Source organism: Myripristis murdjan, chromosome 18 (genome assembly GCF_902150065.1).
Source record: "Myripristis murdjan chromosome 18, fMyrMur1.1, whole genome shotgun sequence".
NCBI lineage: Eukaryota > Metazoa > Chordata > Actinopteri > Holocentriformes > Holocentridae > Myripristis > Myripristis murdjan.
This window is the reverse complement of record NC_043997.1, coordinates 21,613,907-21,637,889: the sequence shown is the minus strand read 5'-3', so window position 1 is coordinate 21,637,889 and position 23,983 is coordinate 21,613,907. Positions and strand designations below refer to the sequence as shown.

At 41.7% G+C, this 23,983-nt stretch overlaps 1 protein-coding gene across 3 annotated transcripts; it reads right to left on the bottom strand.

Moving 5' to 3' along the window:
- Positions 1–1,769: 1,769 nt before the first annotated feature.
- LOC115376946 (up-regulator of cell proliferation-like) lies at positions 1,770–22,541 on the bottom strand. Of its 3 annotated transcripts, XM_030076800.1 has the most exons (6): positions 22,431–22,541; positions 22,139–22,229; positions 21,764–22,027; positions 17,090–17,350; positions 14,969–15,229; positions 1,770–6,788 (listed from the first exon to the last, which is right to left on the bottom strand). In XM_030076800.1, the coding sequence occupies exons 1-6, from the start codon at positions 22,449–22,451 to the stop codon at positions 2,059–2,061; spliced, it is 5,628 nt and encodes a 1,875-aa protein (XP_029932660.1). In that variant the 5' UTR covers positions 22,452–22,541; the 3' UTR covers positions 1,770–2,058. The 3 variants fall into 3 exon arrangements, with proteins under 3 accessions (XP_029932660.1, XP_029932658.1, XP_029932659.1); XM_030076798.1 differs by lacking the exons at positions 14,969–15,229; positions 17,090–17,350 and adding an exon at positions 20,616–20,876; XM_030076799.1 differs by lacking the exons at positions 14,969–15,229; positions 21,764–22,027; positions 22,139–22,229; positions 22,431–22,541 and adding an exon at positions 20,616–20,746 and having other exon boundaries at positions 1,771–6,788.
- Between the last annotated feature and the right edge of the window lie 1,442 nt (positions 22,542–23,983).

Sequence of the window (23,983 nt, the reverse complement as noted above, 5' to 3'; positions counted from 1 at the left end):
TGCTGAAATATTGTAAGGACTTGCAGATATTTTCTCACACTGGACGGATGCTTCAACTCCAAATGCCTTTTCAAATTTGAAGTTGACGAGGCTGACATGCCGACTTGTTTTTTCAGCACAGGTGGACATGATTTGCACAGAAAGGTTAGATTTTTACTGTCGGAATCTATGGGAGACAATACACAAAATTCCCGTAAATAAGGAGGAGGCAGCTGCGCCTCCAGCATCTACGCTTTCTTCATCTTCACTTGCCATTTGACTTGACTGCACAGGGCCGGCGTTGCCATGGGATTGCTGGTTTGTTATGCTAGTGTGCGCAATGCTTCGTGGGTAATGCAGTGTGAAGCAAGTCGAGTAGCCTACTTAATGTGTAGCGCCGCCCGCTGGTAAAATGTGGGCAGTGACAACAACATGCTTTTGCAGCAGGGGTGCAAATATCTCTCGTCAGGAGATGGGAAATTCTGTAATAATTGGACCTAAACAGTGGCGCTGATTCTCACATAATCTGAGCGAACTCACGTTCAAGTTCAAATACGTTACAAATACGTTGCGTTCAGTTCAACGTTCTTAGAAAAATGAACGTGTTCAATGAACGTGTTCTTTTGAACTCGTTCATGCACAACACTGCCACCAGCTCGGTTTGAGTTGGACCCCCAGCAGAGGGTAAATTAACTTCATGTACCACTGAACTCTTCTCATGTGATTACAAAGTTTCTCCTCTTAATTTCTTTAGTCCATCTTGGTCCAAAGTTGCCCATCATTGTGTGGGCGTCCTGTAGCATCATGATTCCTCAGCAGGAACAGCAGCCACCGTAGCAGAGCTCCACCTCCATCCCAGCTCCTTCATTACAGAGTGCCTAAACTAGTTCCCAAGGTATTGACAGTTCTTTTTTATGTTCAAGTATATGGAAGTAACCCCATTCTTTAAAAAATGTGATTAGTGTTTTGTCATGTTCAGTTTGATCTGACAGACTTTGACATCAAATCTATCAACATGAGTTGGCTTCATGTACAGCAGAGGGATCATTTAGAGATCCTGTGTCTGGACAAAGGTAAAGTGAAGAACATCATGAGCACCCTGGACACACACAGACTCATTCACACACCTTCAGCTGGATGTCACACCTGTTGTCTTGTTTCATATTCTTTGTTAAATTGAGAAACACAAGACTTCAGATGAAGAAAAATGTTGAATAACAGACTAATAATGGAATAATGGGAAAAAAGGTGATTATAAAAAAAAGTAACATAAAACTATAATTATTAGGGTAACGATATTTCTGTTTACTTTAGAGGTTATTACATACTGTATGCTGTGATTCTGATCTTGGAAACATTAAAGACATTCATAGCCAGTCTGTCCATTTATTTTTTTGTCTATTTATTTGCTTTGCTAAAAAAAAAAAAAAAAAAAAAATAACATAACAAGGTCAACTATAGCACATGCACACTGAATTTTACTTATTACTTCTGTAATAGGCACCAAATATTTAAAGAAACAACTATGACTCTAGATTTGCAAAACAGGACAAAAAGATCTGAGATCATAGTGAATTACGTACCAAAAATGTTTAACTATTCTGCCACTTTGAAGACATGCATGCAACAGATACTTATTTATTTTCATTTAACGGTTACAGTAAACAACAATGCAATGGACCTCCACCACACCAACCAAAATAATAATGCAAAAATAATAATAATAATAATAAAATAAAATAAAATAAATTGAAAGACAATTGAAACACATTGTGTCCACCTGACACCACTCAAGTATGCAATAGTATTTTACAGAGTAGCACAATAGAACTATCAGATGCATAAAACTTTTCATAACAAGTGAAAGTGACAATTAAAATACCAGGTAAAAAGCAGAAATCTTGGCATTATCTTTCCAGCATATCCCTGTTGTGAGCCTAAGGGGCAAGGTATATCTATTTTTTTAAGCAATTTCTTCCACCCTCTTGTCTTAGGTTACTATTTGTGATGTTACTGTCTGCCATTGAAAGTGTCACGAGAGCTAACATCTATAGGTACAGACTGCACACCTCAGCACAATCAAAATAAGGGAAGACGGATTTTTCGGACATGTTGAGGTTCTTCCTTGATACCAAATGACTCTTTGAGGCTTTTTTCTGCTTGCTGTCTTGTAATGGCTTTCCAAGCTTCAGGAATATCAGCAGGCTTTGCATGATATTCTTTAGCAAACTGTTTGTTGAACTTTGTCATCACATATTTCCAGTAGTCTGATGTTTCAAGGCTTCCATCTGGAGGTATTTTCCAGTCAGGGAAAAAGTTTTTGTAATTCTTGTAAGGGTGCCACTCCCCATTTGTAGCATGGCAGCGGAACTGTCTCTCACTGGTCGTAAGAGAAGAACATATTTCAGTGACAAGTTTCTCTGAGCGGTCAAACCTGAATCTACCAAGACCCTGAGAACGATGTACTGTAGCCCAGTGTTCACTGTGGTCTTTACCTCCTGCATCACAGGCTACTTTGCAGAATGGACACTGTTTACCACATCCAAACACCCTGGTGAAAAGTTCATTCTGCGGCTTGATGCGAAGCTGTTTTAGTTTCATTTGGATGTTTATTTTTTTTAATTTCTCCCTAAGAGTTTTTTCCATTTCTTCCACACCAACTTTGAGCCAGTGAGCAAACTGTTCCTGGTTTGCAGTGTTTAGTGTCATGAAAGCTCCCAGAGCATCCTGTGAAATGACAAGTTTATCATCAAATTCCTTGCAAATATCTTCAACAAATTTTTTCAGATCACTATTCTTTTCCATGTGGGCCTTTGTGATAGCATTATTTATATGACTGATACCTTCTTTAAGACGTCGATCCTCCAGTTCAGTCTTCACAGACCCCTTTGAAAAGCATTCCACAATTTGGTCAAATATCCAGTTCTTTACATAATCTTCATATGAGCAAATGTAGCTCAGATAGTTCTCAAACTTGTCCTTTGAAAGCAGATCCATTAAAACTGAATACTGGAAAAATGTCCGTGTGCTAAACTGCAGTGAGCGTTTGCTTGTCAGCATTTCATCAACAATATCTTGGCCCAGATAATTGTTGACATAGGTTTCCACTGCAGGCATCAAGCAGAGGTTGGTGAATTCTTGTGCTTTCTTCTGGCACTGGTCTCGTTTGTGGAACAGATCTTTAAAATCAGCACAATACTTTTCCTTGTGTTGACTGAGACGTCTGAAAGGATCATTCACTTGGATGAAATCTTCATGCATTTTCTGAAACTCTCTGGCTGCTATTCCACAGATGTGCTGTTTCAACGACACTTCAAACTCAATATCTGTCTTTAGTTCTTGATTTTTAGTCAGACTCTCATCAATCAGGTGCAAGATCTCCTGGATGTAATTGTCATGGTAATTGGTTTTCTTTTGCACTTTCTCTGTCACTGACTGTCTGCAGGCGGCTATGATGTTATCAGCCATTCTTTGTACAGCCATGACGTGATCTTCGATGTATAAACGCTTACAAACTTCATGTTTGACTTTGTTATACAATCCCCCAGCAGTATATTTGAAGAGCTTAGTATATTTGAAGGGTTGTATTCCACAATCACACAGTCTTGTTTGAGTCACTAATTCACTGGCATGACTCCCCTTTGTGCTTACATTTGTCCTCAGCTGCTGATGAACTATAGCAATGATGTCAGTGGTCTTTAATCCAGCAAAGGATGATTCTCTAACTGTTTTACTCCACACCTTATCAAATTCTTTATCTAGTTCTTTATCTAGTTCTTTCTCTGTCATCTGGGATTTTTCCTTGCGGCATTCCTCAATCAGTGCATGCACTTCCTGTTCCAGTTTGCTTGTATGCGTTTCCTTGATTCTCTCAAGCTCAGTCATTCCCTGTCTGATTTCAGCCGCTGTTTCAAGTTGATTAATGACAGATCTCTCTATTTCTCGTCGCAGGCTCTTTGCACTGTTTGAGAAGTCCTCTCTGTATGCCTCTACTAGATGGACATGGCCCTCTGTTTGCTTGAAGTACTGTGTCACATTCTGAAGGAGAGCTGTCTCCCATTTAGTCACTTCTGAGCAAGCTTCACTTTTCAATTCACTGAGAGATTTTGGAGATTTCACAACAAAGTTTGAAATTGTTGTTTCAGCCTCTGTAACCCAATTGTGCATATGTTTCTTAAATTCCCATTCCCATTTGTTGAACTCTGTGCACAGCTGCATGTAGGCATCAGCCACCAGGCTGTTTCTGAAGCTGAAGATGAAGTTCTCATGTTTCACTGCATTCCACAGACTTTTTGTCCACTCTATAAACTCCAAGATATCATTATCAGATGACTCACAGTCTCTTAAAATTTGGATTATGTTTTTTTTGAGCTCATAAACAGCCTCACTGTAGCCTGCATTAACTGGAGCCATTGGTGGGTTTCCATTCCAGAGTCCAGGGATGTACCAGTTCCCAGTGTCTGGCTTGTACTCCATCACATCAGTGAAGCTCTTGTTCTCCTCTTTTCTCTCCATTCTAGCTGCTGCCTGGGTCATCTCATCCAGCTGCTCTAATAGTAGTTTCCTGTCCCTCATGTTGTTCTCATGGGCTGACACATCTGAAACATTCTGGTGAACAAACTGACATTTGGGCTTTTTGCCCACCTCCTTCATCCTGAGGAAAGCATGAACTACGATTTGCAGGATGTCCCTCATCTCTGCTGAATTCTCCATTGCAATATTGATAATTGTGATATTACTCAACCCCACAACAAGTGTCGCAAGCTCATTGTCATGCTCATGACTATCATCCAATTGTGCAAGCTCTGGTGACTTCAAGCCCTCAGTGTCAATGATCACCAGAAAGTCACAGTTCAGTTGTTGTTTGAAGTCTTCTTGGATTCTGATGAGCAACATGAAGGCACCTCTGGTGCATCTGCCACTGCTGACTGCAAACTGCACTCCAAACATGGTGTTCAGCAGAGTGGATTTCCCTGTGCTCTGAACTCCAAGAACTGTGACTACCAGTATCTTGCTCTTTGGACACACCAAGGTCTTCAGCTCAGAGAGAACGTCACTCACCCATCTCAGAGGGATGTTGGATGCATCTCCATCTACAAGTTCCAGGGGAAATCCATCAAGGAGCAATTCTGCACACAGTTTGGGCAAATGCTTTAGTTGTTGATGTGATGCTTCAGTTTCTGGAAGAGAGACAGCAGCCTCATAGATTTGACCCATTTCACGCAAGAAGTGTTCAGTCCCCAGTGAGCTGTTGGAAAGTCTTCTGTCAAGGTCTTTGATTTCTTTTTTGTTTTCAGGATTCTGGCATTTCTCTTTGTACTGCTCCCTGAGCCCAGAAAGTTTTTCTCTGGACAGGTTATCAAGGTTAATTCGCATCCATTTCAGGAAGTAACACCTTTCTTTCCCTGGACTTGATATTGCCTGTATGAAACATGCCATTGCATTCGACATGTTGTAACGGTTCTGCTGTCCTCGAAGTTTTCTTTTCTCTTGCAGGAGATCACTTTTGTACTTCTCAATGTTTTCAGCCCCTGCATTTTTAAGTCTACATTCTTCCTTCTCTATGCGAGTCAGCTCTTTCCATATTTGTCCTTGCAGGGGGAGCTGGGCCTCTTTGTACTTTAGGATGTCTTGTATTTCTGCAGTGATGGCATCTGCATTTTGTTTAGCACTCTGACACTCTGGGGAATCCTCATCAACCAAGATCCCCAGTTCATGGGCAATACCAGCCATCTGTTCCACTCGTATCTTGGTTTTTGAGCTCTCAACTACATCCCTGACTGTTTTTCGCAAGTTTTTGACAAAATCTGCATCATTTATCTGTTTTGTCTTCAAAATGATGTTGCTGTTGGTCAAATTTAACTCAGTTGCTACATTTTTTAGAGCATCAATACTGAAACTCTTGCTCTGGGCATTGCCCACTAAGAATATCTGAGCCTTGCTGTGGTAGTTGCTCAGTAGCTTGTATTGGGCGTCCAAACTGTCAAAGAACACAAAAACTGCTGCAGATGTCTGACACAAAAAAGAATACTGTGTCTCAAATGAAGCCACATCCCCTCTGAGGTTTGCTACAGCAACTGGCTCACCAAAGATATCAATGTTTTTGTTTCCACAGGGTAGATACCAACTAATTTCAGCCAGTCCATTTGATATTCTTCTTGGACTATCTCCACACTCCATGTTGCGGTGAACAAAGGTGTCGTGATACTGTTGGGAATTGCTCAGAAGCTTATTGAGAATCTCTGACTTGGACAAGGAGCACTCACCCAGTCTCACAAAAGACACCATCGGAAGCTCAGAGAGAACAATTCTCTCTTCAATGAAACCCTTGGTTTGTGAAAGTGACTGAGGTCTGTACTTCTTAACAATGTCTCTCATGGCCCACAGCATGAGTGTGCACTGGTTTTTGTCACTATTAGGGAGCAGCAGAGGCACCGAAAACTGACACATGGACATTTTCAGTGCCATTTCCTGCTGTACAAACCCATCAGAGCACAGAAAGAGAGCAGTGATAATGTCTAAAGGATTTAACATGTCACTAGAGCTTGAGCTGTTGAGCAGATCATCAAGATCTAAATGTATATTCTCATCACAGTTTGGCTCACGTGCTGACATAAATTTAACATTCCTAGCTGTTACATTGACCATCATTAATTTCTTCAGAAAACACCATGGAAGATCTGAAGGACACTTAGCAGATTCATCAGCAAACGTCTTCTCATCAATCTGTAGGACTGTGCTCAGTGACAGCTTCTGTGTGTAGTGCTGCTCCAACCTCAGATCTTCCAGTAAGCCCTCCAACTGTGTCTCTGTGGAAGAGAAATCAACACTCAATATTTCAAATGTGTTTTCACTGGCTTTAAAGTCTCAGAAGTATAAATCCCAAATTAACTGAAAAGGTAATACAACTGAATTCGCAATCTTCGCAAGAGGTGATCCCTAGCAGTCATGCATGTTGCATCCTGTCTGATAGTTGTGGTTATGGGGCTTACTCATTCTTTACCTATTAAACTGAAGCAGTACATTCAGCTCATTCAGCGGAGCTAGCCAATCTTAGTATCTTTTTTTTTTTTTTTTTTTTTTTTTTAAATTTGGTATGTGAAATGTCTAGAAATTTTGATTTGTTGAAATAAGCCATGCGACTTTAATCAAACAAATCAACCAAATTTTGTACATCGACTGAGTAATGACCCTAGATTGTGCAAACTGAATTTCATATGAATCCATACCGCAGTTTTGTTGCCCCCTTAGAGGTGAAGCACAATACCCTTTAATATTTAGATATCCAACTTAAGATCCACTTCAGTCTGTAGATGATTCTGACTAGGTTTTGGGACAACTGGCTCAGCTGTTTAGGATGAGATGTCAAAAATAGGTTTTTGAGAAAATGTCATTGTGTATGCCTATCCCATTTTAGCAGAGAAAAATAAGATTGAATGAGAACAAAACGATAGCTTGAACAAAACAAGCTTGGATCCCTAAATATAGGCATAATGAGATACTTGATAAAAACAGTCATTACATTGCCTAGAAAACAAACAATGACCTGCTCTAGAAGAGGATATTTTAACTCCTAACTAAACTGAATGATGAATATTGAATTTAAAATTATTTAAGTGTGCACACTGCATTAACCAGAAAACAGTCAGAAAACAACTTTAGGTCTTTCTTTGCAGGTTTTGGTTCAGGATGCTTGACTTGGAGAGCCCGTGCTGGACAGGACTGGCTGAGGCCACAAAGCAGACAAGACAGATTTTGCAACTGATGTGCAGGTGTTTTTACTTTGATCTGTTGCTGCAGAACTGATTTAATTAAATGGAGCTTTTATCCACACTCAAAAAAAAAAAAAAAACTTCCTTAAAAACTCTTGATGACAGTCTTTATAGACTGACAGTAGTTGCCCCAAGTTAACTAGGGAAAAGCCAAAAGTGCAAAATGATTTTGCAATTCACACTAAAAATGATGACAAAGACACAACTAGGAGTTTGCAAAAATAACGACTAAATTGGTATCTGGCTTGTCTGCTTTTCTAGGTGTTTTGTGGACTGTTTAAGGGTCCGAGCAGGGAAGCCTCTGGAGCCCTGTTGTATTTGTAAGGATTTTTATTCCTCTTCTTTCTTCCCTGTTTCTTATGCCCTGAAACTATTTGGATCTCAGAAAAATTAACAGCTTCAATTTCAAAACTTGCCACATAGGATGGAAGTCTCACACTCTGTGTGGACAAAAAAAATACATATATAAAAACAGAAAATATATATCAGTTGTATATACCTGATATGTATAGCATTATATATCAGGTCAGATGGTGGCGCTATAATAATAAACTTTACATTTTTGAGCTGTAAGTCTCAGCAAGAAAATTCCTTGTTTCCTGAGTTCATTTCTACACGTGTAAGCCCTGCCAATATGCGTCTTAACAGATTTTCCACCATTTCTAATTTGTCCAAAACAGTTTTTTTGGGTTCTCCTCCTACAAATTTTGAGAAATCGGCACCAAATTTAGCCCAGCGTATCTCTGGACTGAGACAGGCTTTTTCAGATCTGTAATAATCAATATGGTTTTGCTACAACTGACCCTCACAGTTTGTTCAAATGCTTTGGGAGGGGCTTATATTACGAAAATATTCTAGACCCTAAGGGCCCTATCTTGTGCCACCCGCTATCCGCTGCCACTACCCGCTACCCGCAAATTGCGGATTTAGGAACTTCCGCTATCCCTAAATGGTATCTTGCGCCACCCGCTACCCGCTATCCGTTATGCCGACTCCGTCATTTGCGCCTGGAGGTGTGTCTGTGGGCGTGTTTCATACGCTATCCCTAAAGTTGCTATCTTGCGCACACACTTTAGGGATAGCGGATAGCGGGTGGTCAGGACCACCCGCTAAAGTTTGGGCTGTTAGGAGAGCGCGCCCAGGCGGCTTCAATGCGCGCCCCAACGGAGCCTCGCCACGCACATGGTCGGACTGATACCGGGACGCCGCCGGAATGGACTGAGTATATTACTCATATAGACTGTTTAGAGGAAAGACTGTTTTAATTGGACACTTACGCCAGCACGTTTTATTGTTTTATCATAAGCCAGCAGCTGTGCTATATTTTTATTTTTAATATTTTATTTGCCCAATCTACCTTGTCAATAAATTAGTTTACACATAGTTCCACCTGTGCCTCTTGTGTGTGTGTGGTGTGACCCGGGGATTTTACTCAATCAGTACAACCTTATGACACATCCACTTGGACACATGTGGCTCCACCTCCCGAATTAACTCGCCTATAATATAATATATAATATGTATATATATAAAGCCAACTTGCTTTAGCCTCAGTAGAAGCCCTGAGAAAATCTACCTCCCTCTCTCCATCGCGGGTTTAGGATTTAGGATTTAGGATAGCGCAGCCTGCCCTTAAAGGCAATGGCACCTGGCACACTGATTGGTTTAACTGGCGTAACACCCAAAACACGCCTATGCATAATATAGCGGGTAGCGGAGGTGTTTTGCGGATAGCGGGAGGTGCACAAGATAGCAACTTTTACGGGGGAACGCCTCTTCCTAAATCCTAAATCCGCAAATAGCGGGTTTAGGGAGTCTGGCGCAAGATAGGGCCCTAAATGCTTTGTGCTATTGCAACCAAATTTAGTGTGGATGTGTAGATACGATGTCTGAGTGACAAACTGCTTGGTAGATGGCTTGTGCCCAGTGTTAAAACAAATAAACAAATAAAACATCACCACTTTTAAAGATAATTGTTCATTTCTGTGCTTTCTTAAACAACATCCAGTCTAAAGAGCAGACGAGGTCAACAAGGTGTGTGATAAACCATGTGGCTCACTCTGTAAGTCATCCTCTCTGGGGCAACAAACGTTTCTTAGCTTTCGCTTTTTTAGCTAGCGGGGCTGCCATCATGTACCGAGCCCCAACCAGCACTGCAGACACAATTTGAGCAGGAAGTTGTACCATCAGTCACACTAAATAGCACAGGCTGCACAACAGCCAATGGCTGTGTCAAAAGCAGGCTGATTAGACATGCAGATCAGAGGGCACGAAAACATTTCCTCATAAAAAAAATGGTCTCAAGCACACTTGTTGCTTGTGTGCCGCTGGTTAAGCTATGGCATGTCATCTGTGTGAAAATCTTTTAACCTCACTGACATGTTTCAGGTTGTACAACAGGAAATGTATTAAACAACAATGTAGTGCTTAAAAGCTTATCTATATATAATGTATCTAGATATTAAATTATACATAATACATAAACACATCAAACATAAATTATAATTAGATATGATTAATACAGAATTTGTACAGTATAATTAAATAATATTTTATTTTACACATATTTTATTTCATATTATATTTGTTCCAACCCCTCCCAGTCCCCCTAATCACAGACCCTCTCCCCTCCATGGTCAGCTCTATCTTATTGCACTTTATCAGTGACAAGTACTTGGGTCTCTACAGTCTACAACTGCACTTTAATGAACTGCACTTTTTACAATGCACCTGCAACTTGCCATTGTTTTTTGTTGTTGTTTCTTATGTGTGTTGTCTATGTCCTTGATGTGTGCTACTCCTGTACCTTCTAAATTGTCCCTAGGGGATAAATAAAGTGGTTTGAATTGAACTGAATTGAAGAACATTGTTTTATGTATTAATTATATAATGTATTGTAATAAATACTAGAGGTAGTGTTATTGATTGGCAGTCAGTTCACTTACTTGTGCGGGCAGATGTCACAGCAGGCTTGCTGACTCTTCCATTCTTCAGTTGTGTTGAAACATGGAAGGAGTATTTCTCCCCTGGTTGCAGGCTGCTGATGGTCAGGCTGTTGGTGTGTGTTGTCAGCTCCTGGACTGGTACTTCTTCATGGTAACAGGCCACAGTGTAACCCCCCACTTCACCAGCAGGGGTGTCCCAACTCAGAGAAACTGAGTCAGTGCTGACCTCATCAACCATTATCTTCTCAGGAGGGGCGGGTTCTGTTGGAAATAAAAAGGATTCTTGACTCTTGGCTCTTAAATTCATAACTGTACTGCACTGTTTATTGTTTTTTAATTAATTGATTTTATATACAAAGCTCTTGATCACACATTGCTTACTTCACATCATATTGGCTTTGGGATGACAGGGCTGACCACACACAGTCCCAAGACTGTCTAAAGCTCCAGGTCCCCTTGAGTTGATTCCAATGTGGATAAAACTATTATGTGCCACCCAAACTGTCTCACTGTGGGAAGCAAGCCTCGCTGCGACCCTCAGAAGCACTTATCTCATTCCGCCAATCCTGACTGGCTGGTGAAAGTGTCCGTCCACATCAGGTGAACTAGTGCCACCTACTATAAATGATGCGTACGGACAGCATTACGCCATTCAAGCTAAGCAACCTCTTCTCATCCCCCCCCAAGCAAGAGGGGTTGTCTGGTGAGACATCTCACTCATATTACTCAAAGAACCGGGGTTATGGGTCATAACCTTAAGTTCTTTTTCATAATATTCGTTTCGATGTCTCACTATGGGATGTGGCAGCTCCCATATTGCCAGACAAGCTTATCTAGCATCCACCAACCTACAGGGGAGAGACCTCCTGTTCCACTTAGGACTCCAAGTCCGTGCGTGCCATGCACGGGGCTGAGACGTTCAACATGTAAAAGCGGACAAACGTGAGAGGCGAGAATCAGCTCCCTGCAGCACAAATGTCCTGAACAGACACTCCCCTGAATAAGGTCCAGGATGAGGCCAAGCCACAAGTTGAGTGCGTCCGCAGACCTATGGGGGGCTGTAAGACCCTGACTTGTATAAGCCAAAGCAATAGCCTCCACCACCCAGTGGGAGAGGCGTTGCTTTGTGATAGGTTTCCCTTTATGCGGATTAGCCCAGGAAACAAACAACTGTTCACTCAACCTGAAGCTCCCAGTCTTATCCATGTAAATACGCACAGCACAAACTGGACAAAGTGTGCGTGACTGCTGCTCTCCAGGGAGGCTGCGAATGCCACAAGATCAATAGGAGAACATGAACCAACCACTTTAGGCACAAAGGCCGGGTTAGGCTTCAGTGTCATCTGTATATCACCTGGGGCAAACTGAGTGCACGAAGGGTGTGTTGAGAGCACATGGATATCACTAACCCGTTTTGCCGAGGCCAGAGCAAGTAACAACACTGTCTTCAAAGACAGATGTTTCAAGCCTGCCTCCTCCAGTGGTTCAAAAGGAGGGTCCTTCAGCCCCTCCAGAACGACAGCCAAATCCCACGGAGGCACCAGTGGTCTGGAGACCAGCAGAAGCCTGTGTGCTCCTTTCATAAAACGGCGCACCAACAGGTGCTGGCTCGCCGTTTTCTTACCAAATCCACATGGCAGGCAGCAACAGCTGCCAAATACACTTTGACTGTGGAAAAGGCTTTCTGCAAGAACAACAGTATCACTCCCACCGAACACTGATAAGGAATGTGTCCCTCCTTGTGACACCATTCCTCAAACACTCTCCACTTACAGTCATATAAAGACCTAGTGGAAGAGGCCCTAGCGTTCTGAACAGTGGAACTAACCCCCTGCGGGAGTCCCACAGTAGTCAGATCTAGCCACTCACGGGCCAAGCCCACAGTGCCAGGCGCGCTGAGTGTGGGGGGAACAGCATCCCTCCCCCCTGCGACAGCAGGTCCCTGCGCAGCGGGAGTTGCCAAAGCTGAGCGCGTAGCATCTGATAAATCTCACTAACCAGTGCATGACAGGCCAGTGAGGAGCTATCAGAATCAGTGCATGGCCTTGTTCTCTCACTCTGGAGAGAGTGGGGGGTATCAAGGCCGGGGGGGGTGCCTAAAGCAGCTTGTGCAGCCAGGTGTACGCTAGTGCATCTATGTCCAAAAGGGCATCCGGACTGCGCAGGGAGAAAAATATTGCACACTGCGTGTTTTCTCTTGACGCAAACAGATCGACTGTGGCCCGACCGTAGTGTGTCCAAATCTGTTTCATGACATTGGGGTGTAGAGTCCATTCCCCGTAAATTGGCCCGCACCTGGACAGCAGGTCTGCACTGGTGTTCAAGGCCCCCTGAACGCGCGTCGCTCTCAAGGAGAGGAAACGTTTGCTGCTCCAGAGAATCAGTCTGCGTGGCAGCGTGTGCAACTGATGGGAGCGCAGACCACCTTGCCAGTTGACATACGTCCGTCCTCACTAAAACATGACGACCCACCAGTGATGGGAGGAAATGTTTCAGGGAGAGAAATACCGCTGAGAGTTCCAGGAAATTTATGTGGGATCTCTTGAGACCGATGCTCCAGTGGCCTCTCACAGCCCGGCCCTCGTGTATCACGCCCCAGTCCGACAGACCCGCGTCTGTAGTGACCACTTTCCTGGACAAGACAGGCCCCATGGGCACTCCACATGTCAGGAAAGACAGGGGTCTCCAGTGATGCAGTGCCATAACACACTCCGGTGTGACCAAAACCCTCCGTGCGCCATGACGCACAGGGTCCAGCCTGGGGGAAGCAACCCACTGCTGGAATTCCCTCATGTGGGAGCAACCAAGACGGGCTACGAGGATGGCAGATGCCATCAGACCGAGAAGTCAAAGACATAATCTGAACCGAGCAGATCTGCGCAGATGAAAAAACTTGAGGCATGCCTTGAAAGTCTTCACTCTCTCCGACAAGAGGCGGGCCGTGGATGACAACAAAGCCTTCTTAGCTTTCGCTTTCTTAGCTAGCAGGGCTGCCATCATGTACTGAGCCCCAACCAGCACTGCAGGCACAGTTTGAGCAGGAAGTTGTACCATCAGTCACACTAAATAGCACAGGCTGCACAACAGCCAATGGCTGTGTCAAAGGCAGGCTGATTAGACACGCAGATCAGAGGGCACGAAAACATTTCCTCATTAAAAAAAAATGTCTCTTAACCTCACTGACATGTTTCATGTTGTACAACAGTAAATGTATTAAACAACAATGTAGTGCTTAAAAGCTTATCTATATATAATGTATCTAGATATGAAATTATACAACAACACATCAAAAATAAATTATAATTACTTATGATTCATACAGAATTTGTAAAGTATAATTAAATAATTATACATACAATACATATTTTATAACATTGTTATATGTATTAATTATATAATGAATTAGAAAAGTGCAGTTTCTGGGGAAACTGTGTGGGGAAGCTGGAGGGATGACAGGGGTGCTTGGGAGAGAATCTCCTGAAAGTAGTGGTCAAACAAATGCCAAAAGTCCAAGCAAAAAATAAAGTCTATGAAGTCTATGGGGGAGAGAGCTGGCACTCCTGCCTCACTAAGTGTCACCGTTTAAAAAGTCGAAGCTACTTTGCTTTTGTATTTACATTTTTCAAAGCAAAACTAGTTTTCCTGCTACTTTATCCTGAATTTATGCATATAGAGTGAAAATTTGTGGCCAGGAGAGCAAGCAAAAGACAAAATTTTTAGACGATTTTCCAGGACTGCTGCACTCTAGCCATGATGTCACTCACTCTGGCACTCTGAACATTCTGCCATTAGTGTGTATTGCATCCGAAATTCCGACTTCAAACTGGAATTGCGGAAAAATGTAAAGTCGGAGCACCTCGAAAATCACCACACCGCTTCTTCTCCACAAGACACACGTATTTCATATTTGGTGTGTGGACGCAGGTCAAAAGCTTTGCGCCCTGGAGCCTTCTGAAGTTTTGGCCATTCATTTTGGATGGCTGAATTTTTCCGTAAAATTGGAATTCCGAAAATTCCGTAAGTCGGAGTCCTTATAAAATTAATTTACAAACTTCTCCCAATCGAGCATATTTTTCCAATTCATTGTGTGGACCTAAAACGGAAGCTGTAGGAGGAGTTACGGGCCAAAAAATGTGCAGAATAATAGAGAAAGAAAGAAAGAAAGAAAGAAAGAAACAGTAGGAAGAACGTGAGTGTGCAAGCTGCCGGCTTGCCCACTAATTCTAATAAATACTAGAAGTAGTGTTATTGACTGGCAGTCAGTTCACTTACTTGTGCAGGCAGATGTCACCGCAGGCTCGCTGACTCTTCCATTCTTCAGTTGTGTTGAAACATGGAAGGAGTATTTCTCCCCTGGTTTCAGGCTGCTGATGGTCAGGCTGTTGGTGTGTGTTGTCAGCTCCTGGACGGTTTCTTCTTCATGGTAACAAGCCACAGTGTAACCCCCCACTTCACCAGCAGGGGTGTCCCAACTCAGAGAAACTGAGTCAGTGCTGACCTCAACAACCATTATCTTCTCAGGAGGGGCGGGCTCTGTTGGAGATAAAAAGCATTCTCGACTCTTGGCTCTTAAATTCATAACAAGTGATAGTTTATGATGTGTATCACTGCACTGTACAAAGAAAGGTTGTGTGGCCTTCTGTCTTTAAGAGCAGAGATCAATATATATTTTTTTTAATTCATTGATTTTATATAATATTTATATTTGGAATGACAGGGCTGACCACACACAGTCCCAAGACTGTCTCATGCTCCAGGTCCCCTTGAATTTATTCCAACCTGGATAAAACTATTATGTGCCACCCAAACCTGAAACTCTTTGTGCTTTTTCCTCCTCTCTTCCTCTGTCCTTCTCTCTCTCTCTATCTCCCTCTCTCAACCCTTCTGGTGGAGGCAGATGACCGCCCACCCAGAGCCGGGTTCTGCTCCGGGTTTTTGGTCCTGTTAAAAGGGTTGCCGCCCTGTGCTTGTTCTTGGGGGAGATTTTGGTTCATGGGATTGGCCAATATCTGTTGGGTTTCTGCAAAGCGCCTTGAGATAACTTTTGTTATGATCTGACCCAATACAAATAAAATTAAATTGATGTAGTCTTGTTAGTAACAAAATAAGGTTGAATGAATGAAAGAAAATTCACTCCAAATTGGAAATTCATGTTTGTACATTTCCGCATTCCAGAGTGGCATCTGACAAGCATAAGAGATGTTGTGGAGGGTGAAGCCATTTACAGTGACTTTCCCTTTATTTTCTTTTTAGTTCCAAATAAACCTTTTTGACATAAACTAATGGTAAATACAACTAAGAAACATCAAAGTTGTTTGTAAATCATGACAATAATGTCTTTAAAAAGAAAAATCAACAGAAGTTAATACTTTTATGAAAATAATTGATTTGTGTATCTATTTATTGTTATTTCCTCTAGACAGGTGATGAGCAACTCAATTTGATTTTAAAAAACAAAACTCTAGCTACTTTGACGAATACAGAGTTTGCTTTTGCTTTTGCTCAAGGTGTACTCAGTCCCAAGATGTAGACCCACAACAGCCGTTGTGCTGCAGTCTGCGATGACAAAAATGTTCTACAGCCTAAATGTTTTGTGCTATTGCAACCAAATTTAGTGTGGATGTGTAGATATGATGTGTGAGTGACAAACTGCTTGTTAGATGGCTTGTGCACAGAGTTAAAAAAAATAAATAAAACATCACCACTTTTAAAAATAATTGTTAATTTCTGTGCTTTCTTAAATATCTAATTCCACAGACAAATGTCAAAATGTTATATCAGTCTCAGAAGTGCAGCATACAAAAACATCCAGTCTAAAGAGCAGACGAGGTCAACAAGGTCTGTGACAAACCATGTGGCTCACTCTTCAAGTCATCCTCTCTGGGACAACAAACGTTTCTTAGCTTTCGCTTTAGCTAGCAGGGCTGCCATCATGTACTGAGCCCCAACCAGCACTGCAGGCACAATTTGAGCAGGAAGTTGTACCATCAATCACACTAAATAACACAGGCTGCACAACAGCCAATGGCTGTGTCAAAGGCAGGCTGATTAGACACGCAGATCAGAGGGCACAAAAACATTTCCTCATAAAAAAAAAATAGTCTCTTAGCCTCATTGACATATTTCATGTTGTACAACATTAAATGTATTAAACAACAATGTAGTGCTTAAAAGCTCATCTATATATAATGTATCTAGATATGAAATTATACAACAACACATCAAAAATAAATTATAATTAGTTATGATTAATACAGAATTTACACAGTATAATTAAATAATTATACATACAACACATGATATATAACATTATCAAATTTATTAATTAGGTAATATAATGAATTGTAATAAATACTAGAGGTAGTGTTATTGATTGGCAGTCAGTTCACTTACTTGTGCAGGCAGACGTCACAGCAGGCTCGCTGACTCTTCCATTCTTCAGTTGTGTTGAAACATGGAAGGAGTATTTCTCCCCTGGTTTCAGGCTGCTGATGGTCAGGCTGTTGGTGTGTGTTGTCAGCTCCTGGACGGTTTCTTCTTCATGGTAACAGGCCACAGTGTAACTCCCCACTTCACCAGCAGGGGTGTCCCAACTCAGAGAAACTGAGTCAGTGCTGACCTCATCAACCATTATCTTCTCAGGAGGGGCGGGCTCTGTTGGAAATAAAAAGCATTTTTGACTCTTGGCTCTTAAATTCATAACAAGTGATAGTTTATGATGCGCATCACTGCACTGTACAAAGTAACTGTATAAGAGCAGAGATCAACTTTTTTATTATTACTACCACACACAGTCCCAAGACTGTCTAATGCTCCAGGTCCCCTTGAGTTGATTCCAACCTGGATAAAACTATTATGTGCCACCCAAACCTGAAACTGTTTGTGTTCTTTCCTCCTCTCTTCCTCTGTCCTTCTCTCTCTCTCTCTCCCTCTCTCAACTCTTCTAGTTGAGCCAGATGACCGCCCACCCAGAGCTGGGTTCTGCTCCAGGTTTTTGGTCCTGTTAAAAGGGTTGCCACCCTGTGCTTGTTCTTGGGAAAGATTTTGGTTCATGGGATTGGCCAATATCTGTTGGGTTTCTGCAAAGCGCCTTGAGATAACTTTTGTTATGATCTGACCCAATACAAATAAAATTAAATTGATGTATGTCTTCTGAGAAACAAAATAAGGTCCAATGAATGAAAGAAAATTCACTCCAAATTGGAAATTCATGTTTGTGCACTTCTGCATTCCAGAGTAGCGTCTGACAAGTATGAGAGTAAAGTTCGAGGCCCTACCCGACCCGACTAATTAGCCGAACTTTAGGCCCGACAGCCCGATAAAACCCGAAAAATAAATAAATAAATAAATAAATAAAAATGTTAAAAAATCGCCAAATTCGCCATTATTTAGCAGCGCCGGTGGCTCAAATTCTAGTAGCAGTGAGAGAACGGACATAATAGTGGGCGAAAGGCAGCTTCAAATGTTCAGTTGTTCATAAAACATAAACGTAGGCTATTAATTTCTCCGTTCTCTACTTCTCTGTTCTAAAGTGTCTTTGATTTATGACTCTGCCGAGCAGTGGCAGTTCTGCCTTGCCGCCCTAGGCGAAATTACTGGCTTGCGCCCTTTCATGTTACTACTCCAACCCCCCCGCCCCCGCGGCACCAGTCGGCCGCGGCACCGGGGCACCATCAGTTGGCATCAGGCGGCACCATCAGTCGGCATCAGGCGAACCGGCCGCGGCACCGACCGGCATCAGGCCGCTCACCTGTCAGATCCGGCAGACCTGACCCGGCAGTGCCGCGGCCGGCCCGCCTGATGCCGACTGATGGTGCCGCGGCCGGCCCGCCTGATGCCGACTGATGGTGCCGCGGCCGGCCCGCCTGATGCCGACTGATGGTGCCGCGGCATGTGCGGGTCAATACGGTAGTCTAGAAAACTAGCGATTTTTTTTTTTCTCGTGCGCCCCCAAGTAGATTGCGCCCTGGGCAGTTGCACTGCCCATAGCAAAAACCTGCTGCCGAGTCTGCCAGCACAGCGGGATACTGCTGCAACTCTGTCTCACTTGTTTGCGCTGCGCTCGCACAGCTGGTTATCTGTCTGTCACTGAAAGTTTAGCCTCCAAATCCAATCCAGTCTCTCACTCTCTCCACCAGTCACATAAAAATGAAACGTCATAATCAATAACAGAACACATAATTATATTTTTTTATTAAAAAAAAAATCCCCCACAGAACCCGAAGCCCGACCTGACCCGCTCAATTCACGTAAATTTTAGGCCCGACCCGACCCGAAAATGTCAGGTCGTGTCAGGTTGGGTCGGGTTCGGGCAGAATATGAGAACTCTATATGAGAGATGATGTGGAGGGTGAAGCTATTTACAGTGACTTTCCCTTTATTTTCTTTTTAGTTCCAAATAAACCTTTTTGACATAAACTAATGGTAAATACAACTAAGAAACATCAAAGTTGTTTGCAAATCATGACAATAATGTCTTTAAAAGGAAAAATCAGCAGAAGTTAATACTTTTCTGAAAATAATTGATTTGTGTATCTATTTGTCGTTATTTCCTCCGGACAGGTGACGAGCAACTCAATTTGATTTTAAGAAACAAAACTCTAGCGAGTTTGAGATATTTATCAGTAAAGACAAATATAGAGGTTGTTTTTGCTTTTGCTCAAGGTGTACTCAGTCCCAGGATGTAGACCCACAACAGCTGTTGCACTGCAGTCTGCAATGACAAAAATGTTCTACAGCAGGCCTATTCAATTGGCGGCCCGCGGGCCACATGCGGCCCAGAAGCAATTCCCAAGTGGCACAGCTCGTGGTTCAACCAAAAAAGCAGAGAAAAACATTCGCGAGAATGAACTCGAAATCCCTGCAGTAGTTCAGAAAGTGAATGCAACACTCCACGTTGCCTAGCAACACACAACCAACTCACACTGCAGTTGTTTTGAAAGTTACTGATGCTAGCGGCTCAAAAGTATGTCTTTTTCAACCCTTAAACGAAAAATTGACGATGAAAACCGCCGTTTTAAATGTCTGGAAAATGTCTGGCCCAGCTTAAGGTCTCGGTTAAAAATCTGGCCCAACTGAATTTGTAATTGAATAGCCCTGTTCTACAGCCTAAATGTTTTGTGCTATTGTAACCAAATTTAGTGTGGATGTGTAGATATGATGTGCGAGTGACAAACTGCTTGTTAGATGGCTTGTGCACAGAGTTAAAAAAAAAAATAAAACATCACCACTTTTAAAAATAATTGTTAATTTCTGTGCTTTCTTAAATATCTAATTCCACAGACAAATGTCAAAATGTTATATCAGTCTCAGAAGTGCAGCATACAAAAACATCCAGTCTAAAGAGCAGATGAGGTCAACAAGGTCTGTGACAAACCATGTGGCTCACTCTTCAAGTCATCCTCTCTGGGACAACAAACGTTTCTTAGCTTTCGCTTTAGCTAGCAGGGCTGCCATCATGTACTGAGCCCCAACCAGCACTGCAGGCACAGTTTGAGCAGGAAGTTGTACCATCAGTCACACTAAATAGCACAGGCTGCACAACAACCAATGGCTGTGTCAAAGGCAGGCTGATTAGACATGCAGATCAGAGGGCACGAAAACATTTCCTCATAAAAAAAAAAATAGTCTCTTAGCCTCATTGACATGTTTCATGTTGTACAACAGTAAATGTATTAAACAGCAATGTAGTGCTTAAAAGCTCATCTATATATAATGTATCTAGATATTAAATTATACATAAACACATCAAACATAAATTATAATTAGTTATGATTAATGTAGAATTTACACAGTATAATTAAATAATTATACATACAACACATGATATATAACATTATCAAATTTATTAATTAGGTAATATAATTAATTCTAATAATTTCTAGAAGTAGTGTTATTGACTGGCAGTCAGTTCACTTACTTGTGCAGGCAGATGTCACAGCAGGCTCGCTGACTCTTCCATTCTTCAGTTGTGTTGAAACATGGAAGGAGTATTTCTCCCCTGGTTGCAGGCTGCTGATGGTCAGGCTGTTGGTGTGTGTTGTCAGCTCCTGGACGGTTTCTTCTTCATGGTGACAGGCCACAGTGTAACCCCCCACTTCACCAGCAGGGGTGTCCCAACTCAGAGAAACTGAGTCAGTGTTGACGTCATCAACCATTATCTTCTCAGGAGGGGCGGGCTCTGTTGGAGATAAAAAGCATTCTCGACTCTTGGCTCTTAAATTCATAACATGTGATATTTTATGATGCGCATCACTGCACTGTACAAAGTAACTGTATAAGAGCAGAGATCAACTTTTTTATTATTACTACCACACACAGTCCCAAGACTGTCTAATGCTCCAGGTCCCCTTGAGTTGATTCCAACCTGGATAAAACTATTATGTGCCACCCAAACCTGAAACTGTTTGTGTTCCTTCCTCCTCTCTTCCTCTGTCCTTCTCTCTCTCTCTCTCCCTCTCTCAACCCTTCTGGTGGAGGCAGATGACCGCCCACCCAGAGCAGGGTTCTGCTCCGGGTTTTTGGTCCTGTTAAAAGGGTTGCCGCCCTGTGCTTGTTCTTGGGGGAGATTTTGGTTCATGGGATTGGCCAATATCTGTTGGGTTTCTGCAAAGCGCCTTGAGATAACTTTTGTTATGATCTGACCCAATACAAATAAAATTAAATTGATGTAGTCTTGTTAGTAACAAAATAAGGTTGAATGAATGAAAGAAAATTCACTCCAAATTGGAAATTCATGTTTGTACATTTCCGCATTCCAGAGTGACATCTGACAAGCATAAGAGATGTTGTAGAGGGTGAAGCCACTTACAGTGACTTTCCCTTTATTTTTTTTAGTTCCAAATAAACCTTTTTGACATAAACTAATGGTAAATACAACTAAGAAACATCAAAGTTGTTTGTAAATCATGACAATAATGTCTTTAAAAAGAAAAATCAACAGAAGTTAATACCTTTCTGAAAATAATTGATTTGTGTATTTATTTTCAAGTTATTTCCTCCAGACAGATGAAGAGCAACTGAATTTGATTTTAAGAAACTAAACTCTAGCTAGTTTGAGATATTTACCAGTAAAGAGAGATATAGAGGTTGCTTTGCTCTGATTTCCATTTGCTGCAACCCTTGTGAGGCTGAAGTTGTACTCAGTCCCAGGATGTAGACCCACAACAGCCGTAGAGCTGCAGTGTGCGATGAACACAGTCTTCGTTTCTGTGTTGCAGGTGATGGTCAAATGAAATTTGCATGGAACAGAGACATCGATGGGAGGCCAGCCGAGAGAAACAGTGTCACTGCCAACATGGAGAGCTGCTATTTGTCTTGGTGGAGGAATTTCTGACAAAAGGTAAAAATATGGACACATTTTCTAAGTAGTTCAACATTATTTTCAGTATTATGTGCCCCATTTCCTGACAGTATTCATTTATGAATTTCTGTCCAACTGACCTTGTACTCCTCTTTCAGGCTGTGGTGTGGAGGTGTCCTCTCCTCCCCCACAGGGCAGCACAACAAATGAATCACTTTCATTATAGATGTCCTTGAAAGATAAAGGACATCTAAAATTATTATGCCATTTCCATGTTACTTCACATGAGATGGCTTATTATTATTATTATTGGCTTATTGTGATTTTAGTAGGACTTCTTAGACTCTGTAGGCTATGTAAAAACATCAAACATAACAATGACAACAACAACAATAATAATAAGAAGAAGAATAATAAGAATAAGTAATTTACGTCCTCATCCGAGCTGTCCATTGTGGGTAACCTGTCAGCCACGGCCCTTCTGGTCCACACTCAACTTATTCAAACTTCTTCCTGGTATCAATGAGCATCATATTGGTCAGACCTCCTCTCAAATTCAAGTTCAAATTGATTTAAAACCCAATATCACCGTATATTCTAGCCTCAAAGGGCTTTACATGCGTACATTTTTTCCACAGAAACAGAAAAAAACTCAACAAAAGACAACAGACAGCAGGGGATTTTGAGAATTTCAAAATCCTAAATACCAGGCAGACAGTAATAGAAAATCATGGTAACGCTATCTTAAGCTGTGTTCTTCAAGGAATAGTCTAATGTTTGCAGCAAATATCCCTCCTCTCTTCCATTTTAACTCAGACTGAGTCTTTTTTTTTTTTTTTTTTTTTTAATCAACCTGTAGCCTACTTTCGCCGCGTTAGACGGAAGGATACATGTGTTCGGCGGTTATAGTTCCAATCATCTAACTTCTCCGAAAAACGACTCTCGTTTAAAAAGAAAGAAAGAAAGAAAGAAAGAAAGAAAGAAAGAAAGAAAGAAATTAAAAAAATCATGTCATAACAACTAAACTCTACAGCAGGTGGTTTACAGATATCTTCCTCCTTTCTGCCTGAACATGTGCTGACCAGTAACCACTCAGTGCATTGCTGGCTTGGCTGGCTGGTTTCTTATCCCCTCTGTCTGCCCAGCCAGAGGGGATAAGAAACTGCTATGACATCACAGATAAGACTGAAAAATTGTGAATCCAGTCCATTTTCTGCCAAGAGAGTAAAATGTATTGACATTATTACCATGGTAACATGGTAACAAACCAGGTTTTATACATATCTATCTATCTATCTATCTATCTATGTATAGCTAGACAGATAGATAGATAGATAGATAGATAGATAGATAGATAGATAGATAGATAGATATACATACAGATATAGATACACACACACACACACACACACACACACACACACATATATATATATATATATATATATATACAGTACAGGCCAAAAGTTTGGACACACCTTCTCATTCAATGTGTTTTCTTTATTTTCATGACTATTTACATTGTAGATTCTAACTGAAGGAATCAAAACTATGAATGAACACATGTGGAGTTATGTACTTAACAAAAAAAGGTGAAATAACTGAAAACATGTTTTATATTCTAGTTTCTTCAAAATAGCCACCCTTTGCTCTGATTACTGCTTTGCACACTCTTGGCATTCGCTCGATGATCTTCAAGAGGTAGTCACCTGAAATGGTTTTCACTTCACAGGTGTGCCTTATCAGGGTTAATTAGTGGAATTTCTTGCTTTATCAATGGGGTTGGGACCATCAGTTGTGTTGTGCAGAAGTCAGGTTATTACACAGCCAACAGCCCTATTGGACAACTGTTAAAATTCATATTATGGCAAGAACCAATCAGCTAACTAAAGAAAAACGAGTGGCCATCATTACTTTAAGAAATGAAGGTCAGTCAGTCCGGAAAATTGCAAAAACTTTAAATGTGTCCCCAAGTGGAGTCGCAA

Excerpts from the sequence above, each read along its gene's own strand:
- LOC115376946 (XM_030076800.1), bottom strand. The coding sequence starts at position 22,451 with ATGGACAGCTCGGATGAGGAC. Across the intron at positions 22,028-22,138 it reads GCCTGAAAGAGGAGTACAAG|AAATTCCTCCACCAAGACAA; the intron begins GTCAGTTGGACA and ends ACCTTTTGTCAG. Across the intron at positions 6,789-14,968 it reads GGTGACATCTGCCTGCACAA|AGACACAGTTGGAGGGCTTA; the intron begins GTAAGTGAACTG and ends TCTCTTCCACAG.